This window comes from Oncorhynchus tshawytscha, unplaced genomic scaffold (assembly GCF_018296145.1).
Source record: "Oncorhynchus tshawytscha isolate Ot180627B unplaced genomic scaffold, Otsh_v2.0 Un_contig_2792_pilon_pilon, whole genome shotgun sequence".
Classification (NCBI taxonomy): domain Eukaryota; kingdom Metazoa; phylum Chordata; class Actinopteri; order Salmoniformes; family Salmonidae; genus Oncorhynchus; species Oncorhynchus tshawytscha.
In genome coordinates this window covers 29,825-37,074 of record NW_024609244.1, presented here as the reverse complement: position 1 = coordinate 37,074, position 7,250 = coordinate 29,825, and the positions used below count along the sequence as shown (strand labels likewise).

Here is a 7,250-nt window from a genome sequence, read left to right as displayed (position 1 = left end):
CTTGATTCCGATTGACATCACCAAGAGGTAACATAGTGAAGACAATAGTGGTCCTAAAACGGATTTTCCTGCCTTGAGAACTGATTTTGAATATAAAGTGAGTGAGAGTGTATATAGTCAGGAACACACCGATGCCAATTTACTGTTGATTTGTCAGAGGACAAACCATCTACAAAGACAAACTGATATCTTTTTGACAGATACATGATCTAAACCAGGCCAGAACTTGTCCTTTTATAGACCAATTTGGGTTTTTAAACTACTTACCAATCTCTCCAAAAGAATGTGGTGATCGATGGTATCAAAAGCAGCACTAACGTTTAGGAGCCTTCACAAGGACAAGAGGCAGAGCCTGTTTTAAGGTTTAGCATCTGGGTCTTTAACAGACTGTTAATGATAACCTCAAAGCTCGATTAAATCCTCGTATCTATATCCAATAAGAGAGACACCAGATATGCTGTTCCAAAAGGACCCAATGGTTGGCCAAGAGTAATAGCCTAGCATAAACTTTAAACTACACATTTTTAGTTAGCAGCTGTTAGTATCTAATCTTGTGTATCCCTTAATTATACATTTCCATAGAGATATGACATTATTTAACGTGTATTTCAGACATTTCAAGATCCAGAGATGAGGGTCCTGTCTGCACTCCTTCACAGATTAAAAACAGTGCAATATTTACATTTTGTGTGTAATATAATGCACATGTTTGAATTTGGTGCTTCTCGATACTGTAAAATCAGTGCCTGACCCAGTTTTTTGCTCTCCTGTAGAAGCTTTATAACTTTATCTGGCTCGTACGTTCATCTCAAGTGGCTTGCAGTTCAGAAAGAGCTGTATCCACAGCAGCACCCCAGGGAACTACAGAGACTTGCAGAAGGCAGACACATGGCATGATGTAAATCTGAGGGACAGGATTCCAGCAGTTCTGAGAGTGCTACAGGACATCACACTTGAAAATAGTGGTGAAAGGCAAGGGGCCTTCTTTCTCAGATTTACATTTCATTTTGGTAAAATGTTGTAAAGTGCTAAGTCCAAATGTCTTTCTGACATGCCTGACCAATCAAGCTCTCTTGACTGTAGCAAGGGCAGTGGATCTAGTAGGTGCCCTTCATAAAATAGTGGTGACACATTACAGGACTAGTCTTTCTGAAGCTGACTTAGGGTTATTTTGGAGAACTATTATTTTGGAAACTATGGAGGTTGAAGAAATTGCAGAGCACTGCAAAATAAGTGTACAAACAGTGTGCAATAGACAGCCTAAAACAAGCTTGAGACTTCACGACTCATTGATGATGAGCACTGTAGGACAGAATAATAGTGACCAAAGTGATGGTGAGAGCTTCGAAAAAGCTATGTTTTATCAGGTGCTTGACAGTCTTGACAGAGGCGTTTTCAAAGAAGAATTGTGAGAATGCAAGGGTCCAGTCTCTCAACCCAAAGAGAACAGCATTTTGAATGAGGAGCTTCTGTTTGACTTTGCTCAGACCTTTGAGTCAGAATTAGAGGACCTCAAACATGAGGTTCATCAAACCAGGGGGCTTCTCGATAGGAGAAAAAAAGTGGAAGAGACAGACCATCTACTCTCCTTTACTTTGTTGTGTTTCTAGAACCTTCTAAAGAGGTCTTCCATGAGCTATTTCGACTTTGCAAGATTTCTGTTGTTACACCAGTCAGCAGTGCTTCTTGCGAGAGAAGCTTCTCAGCTCTAAAACTGATTAAAACCCACCTCAGGATATCCGTGGTTGATGACAGGTTAAGTCACCTCGGAATTCTCAGTGTTGAGTCAAGGAGGGAAATGTATTTATAAAGCCCTTCGTACATCAGCTGATATCTCAAAGTGCTGTACAGAAACCCAGCCTAAAACCCCAAACAGCAAGCAATGCAGGTGTAGAAGCAAATGCAATTTGAAAATCACATCAAACACATCATCACAACAGTGTAGTTATTTTAACACTCACCTCACCGTGATTGGTAAATTTGAAGAACCAATGGGTTGAAACTGAGTGGAAAAGATGATCGTTGTGGATGTTGTTTCAAAGCCGAACACAACTAAATGGACAGCATTTTCTAAGGCAATGATTTATTCAAACACTCGAACACATATTAGAGCTTATGCATATGCGTACTTTAGACCTGTAGAGCCCAACTTAATTAAAATAATGATTGTGCTGTTATACAATACATATTATGCATGACATAAACATTAAAAAACTGATTCAAGATGTCTTTGGTAGATAATTGGTTTAGCATGTACATAAAATAAAAAAATAGTAGCAATTACATTTAAGTGTGGACTTTTTAGTGTGCATACTGAATGGACTGGTTACCTTATGCTAAGCTACAAACTTTTTATCCATGAGTCTTGGAGATAACGTATAGACCTGGGCGATGCTTTTGGTTCATTGATTGTGCAAGGCGCCTTACAGAGTTATCCATCAATACATTTGAATTTGATATTGAATTGCCTAATAATTGGGCTAGCTTAATATTTCCATAATGAATTGTCTGATAAATAACCTTTAACTATATTTTAATAATTAATTGGCTGAGACATTACTTTTAACTACAGAATATCTCACCACCATGCGTTTCTATCTCCTCCTCTCTTCTTCATTATTTTCTCAAACACAGTGAGGGGTTGGCAACAGCTTAACCCTCCCGTGGTCCTGGGGTCAGTGTGACCCAGGTCCTGTGTGTGGAGGGCTCCCCTTTCTGCGCTCTGCGCTCGCGGGTCAGAGCGACCCAGGCCCTGTGTTTCCAGGGCTCTCGCTCTGCGCTGGCGGGTCAGAGCGACCGTGCCAGCCACTGGCGAGGCGTGTGCCTCTGAGCGTAGTAGAGTGTCTGCGAGTGTGGCGAGTGTGGCGAGGTTGTGCCCGGCTCCCCGCTCTGCGCTATGTGCTCTGTCCTCTGTGCTCTGCGCTCTTGGGTCAGAGCGACCCAGCCAGCCGCTGCACAGGTCCGGACGTGCCTCGCAGTGTGCTAGAGAGCAGCCGAGTGTTGTAGTTGCGCTCTGGGCTTGCGGGTCAGAGCGACCCAGGCCCTGTGTTTCCAGGGCTCTGCGCTTTGCTCTCCCGAGTCAGAGCGACCGTGCCAGCCATTGGCGAGGCGTGTGCCTCTGAGCGTAGTAGAGTGTCTGCGAGTGTGGCGAGTGTGGCGAGGCTGTGCCGGGCTCCCCGCTCTGCGCTCTGTGCTCTGTCCTCTGTGCTCTGCGCTCTCGGGTCAGAGCGACCCTGCCAGCCACTGGCGAGGCGTGTGCCGTCGAGCGTAGTAGAGTGTCTGCGAGTGTGGCGAGGCTGTGCTCTGGGCTCACCTCTCTGCGCTCTGGGCTCTGCGCTCTGGGCTCTGGGCTCTGCGCTCGTGGGTCAGAGCGACCCAGCCAGCCGCTGCACAGGTCCAGAGGTGCTCCGCTGTGTGCTAGAGAGCAGCCGAGTGTTGCAGTTGCGCTCTGCGACCCAGGCCCTGTGTTTCCAGGGCTGGCCCTCTGCGCTCTGCGAGTCCGAGCGACCCTGTCAGCCACTGGCGAGGCGTGTGCCGTGGAGCGTACTAGAGTGTCTGCGAGTGTTCTTGTTGCGCTCTGCGAGTCAGAGCGACCCAGCCGGCCGCTGCACAGGTCCGGACGTGCTCCGCTGTGTGCTAGAGAGCAGCCGAGTGTTGCAGTTGCGCTCTGCTCTCGTGGGCCAGAGCGACCCAGCCGGCCGCTGCACAGGTCCGGACGTGCTCCGCTGTGTGCTAGAGAGCAGCCGAGTGTTCTTGTTGCTCGGCTGGGGTTTGGGTCGACTGCACAGGGCTACACAGGTGCGCGCAAGCGAGCCTCGAGCATTTTCGGGTCTCGGTATCCCGCGTAAGCCGTCCGGCCGGCCCTACGTAGAGAGGATACTAATATTGTCATCGGCGCCCAGACTCCGGGCCCCACGGCCTATGCCGCGACACAGGCCCGCGACATCGCGTCCGCCTTCCACCTGTTTGTCACACCGGCAATAGAAAGGATAATTGTGGAAATGACGAACCTGCACGGAGCCAGAAAATACGGCGACGGCTGGCGACCCATGGACGCCACGGACCTGCACGCCTACCTAGGGCTGCTGATCCTAGCGGGCGTCTACAGGTCCCGGGGCGAGGCCGCGGCAAGCCTGTGGGACGCCGAGAGCGGCAGGACCGTGTTCCGAGCCACCATGTCGCTCAAGGTCTTTCACAGGTACTCGAGGCTGCTGCGATTCGACGACCGCCAGTCGAGACCCGCCAGACTCGCCACGGACAAACTCGCAGCCATACGGGAGGTCTGGGACCTGTGGGAGGCGCGGCTGCCGGCCCTCTACAACCCGGGGCCTGACGTGACGGTGGACGAGCAACTGGTCCCGTTCAGAGGTACTGTGCTTGCGCTTGTGCGCGTGCGTGCACGTGTGCTTACATGTCTATACAGAGCGTGTGTGACACAACAGTTGGCCCTTTGTCTACCCCGTTGTACACGGTAACCACACTAATGTCTTGTCCCCTTTCCAAAAAGGCCGCTGTCCTTTCCGTCAGTACATCCCCAGCAAGCCGGCCAAATACGGCATCAAGTCGTGGGTGGCCTGCGACGCCAAGTCCAGCTACGCTTGGAAGATGCAAGTGTACACCGGCAAGGCGGCCGGCGGAGGCCCCGAGAAGAACCAGGGGATGCGCGTCGTCCTCGATCTGACAACGGGCCTGAGCGGTCGCAACGTCACCTGCGACAACTTCTTCACCTCCTACGACCTGGGCCAGCGGCTCCTCGAGAGGAACCTCACCATGGTGGGCACGGTGAGAAAGAACAAGGCCGAGCTCCCGCCCGCGCTGCTCGAGTCCAGGGGCAGACAGGTCCTGTCCTCCAGGTTCGCCTTCACGCCCACCGCCACTCTGGTGTCTTACCTGGCAAAGAGAAACAAGAACGTGCTACTCTTGAGCACGCTGCACACAGAGGGCCACATCAGCGATCGTCGCGACAAGAAGCCGGCCCTCATCCTAGACTACAACTGCAACAAGGGCGGCGTGGACAACCTAGACAAGGTGGTGGGCACCTACAGCTGCAGACGGATGACTGCCCGCTGGCCCCTGGTCGTCTTCCACAACATCCTCGACGTGTCCTCCTACAACGCCTTTGTCATATGGCGAGAGATCAAGCCTGACTGGATGCCTGGCAAGCGGAACAAGCGCAGGGTGTTCCTCGAGCAGCTGGGAAAGGCACTCGTGAAGCCGCTGATCCAAAGAAGGCAGCATCTGCCCCGCACCGAAGCGGCGTCAGCCCTTGTCAAAGTCCTACAGAGTGCTACGGCGGCGCCTCCTGATCAACAGCGCCAGGGCCCCGCCGCTGGCACGGCCGCTGCCCCGCTCGTTGCCCCGGCCACCACCGGGGCAAGTAAGAGGAAGAGGTGTCAGCTCTGCCCACCCAAGAAGGACTCCAAGACACACACGGTGTGCTGCAGGTGTAAGAAATACATCTGCAAAGGCTGTTCACACACCTACTGTCACACTTGCGCACATTGGGCCTTTAGCCAGGACGGGACAGGGTGACCCGGAGGACGCGGGGACTAGACACAGTACCAGGACCACGGGAGGGTTAATGAAATATATTTCAATTCGACACATACAACAACACAGAGTTACACACGGAATAAACAAAACATACAGTCATAATACAGTTGAACAAAAGAAAACAAAAAGTCTATATACAGTGAGTGCAAATGAGGTAAGTTAAGGAAATAAATAGGCTGTTGGCGAAGTAATTACAATATTGCAATTAAACACTGGAATGGTAGATCGGCAGAAGATGAATGTGCAGGTTGAGATACTGGGGTGCAAAGGAGCAAAATAATAAATAAATACCAGTATGGGGATGAGGTAGGTAGATAGATGGGCTGTTAACAGATGGGCTATGTACATGTGCAGTGATCTGTGAGCTGCTCTGACAGCTGGTGCTTAAAGCTAGTGAGGGAGATGTGAGTCTCCAGCTTCAGAAATGTTTGCAATTCGTTCCAGTCATGGGCAGCAGAGAACTGGAAGGAAAGACGACCAAAGGAGGAATTGGCTTAGGGGTGACCAGTGAGATATACCTGCTGGAGCGCGTGCTACAGTGGGTGCTGCTATGGTGACCAGTGAGCTGAGATAAGGAGGGGCTTTACCTAGCAGAGACTTGTAGATAACCTGTAGCCAGTGGGTTTGGCGACGAGTATTAAGCGGGGGCCAACCAACGAGAGCGTACAGGTCACAATGGTGGGTAGTGTATGGGGCTTTGGTGACAAAACGGATGGCACTGTGATAGACTGCATCCAATTTGCTGAGTAGAGTGTTGGAGGCTATTTTATAGATGACATCACCGAAGTTGAGGATCGGTAGGATGGTCAGTTTTACGAGGGTATGTTTGGCAGCATGAGTGAAGGATGCTTTGTTGCGATATAGGACGCCGATTCTAGATTTAATTTTGGATTGGAGATGCTTAATGTGAGTCTGGAAGGAGAGTTTACAGTCTAACCAGACACCCAGGTATTTGTAGTTGTCCACGTATTCAAAGTCCGACCCGTCCAGAGTAGTGATGCTGGACGGGCGAGCAGGTGCGGGCAGTGATCGATTGAATAGCATGCATTTAGTTTTACTTGTGATTAAGAGCAGTTGGAGGCCATGGAAGGAGAGTTGTATGGCATCGAAGCTCGTCTGGAGGTTAGTTAACACAGTGTCCAAGGAGGTGCCAGAAGTATACAGAATGGTGTCGTCTGCGTAGAGGTGGATCAGAGAATCACCAGCAGCAAGAGCAACATCATTGATGTATATAGAAAAGAGAGTCGGCCCGAGAATTGAACCCTGTGGCACACCCATAGAGACTGTCAGAGGTCTGGAAACAGGCCCTCCAGTTTGACAAACAGAACTCTATCAAAGAAGTATTTGGTAAACCAGGCGAGGCAATCATTTGAGAAACCAAGGCTGTCGAGTCTGCCAATAAGAATGTTGTGATTGACAGAGTTGAAAGCCTTGGCCAGGTCGATGGATACGGCTGCACAGTAATGTCTCTTATCAATGGCGGTTATGATGTCGTTTAGAACCTTGAGCGTGGCTGAGGAGCACCCATAACCAGCTCTGAAACCAGATTGCATAGCGGAGAAGGTATGGTGGTATTCGAAATGGTCAGTAATCTGTTTGTTAAAACCTCTTGAAACTAGGGGGCACTATTTTTATTTTTGGAAAAATAACGTTCCCAAAGTAAACGGCCTATTTTTCAGGACCAGATGCTAGATTAT

At 50.1% G+C, this 7,250-nt stretch overlaps 1 protein-coding gene across 1 annotated transcript; it reads left to right on the top strand.

Moving 5' to 3' along the window:
- Positions 1-475: 475 nt before the first annotated feature.
- Positions 476-5,532, top strand: LOC121844473 (piggyBac transposable element-derived protein 4-like). Its single transcript, XM_042314608.1, has 5 exons — positions 476-489; positions 2,680-2,786; positions 3,475-3,543; positions 3,850-4,368; positions 4,508-5,532. The coding sequence occupies exons 1-5, from the start codon at positions 476-478 to the stop codon at positions 5,530-5,532; spliced, it is 1,734 nt and encodes a 577-aa protein (XP_042170542.1).
- The last annotated feature ends 1,718 nt before the right edge of the window (positions 5,533-7,250 follow it).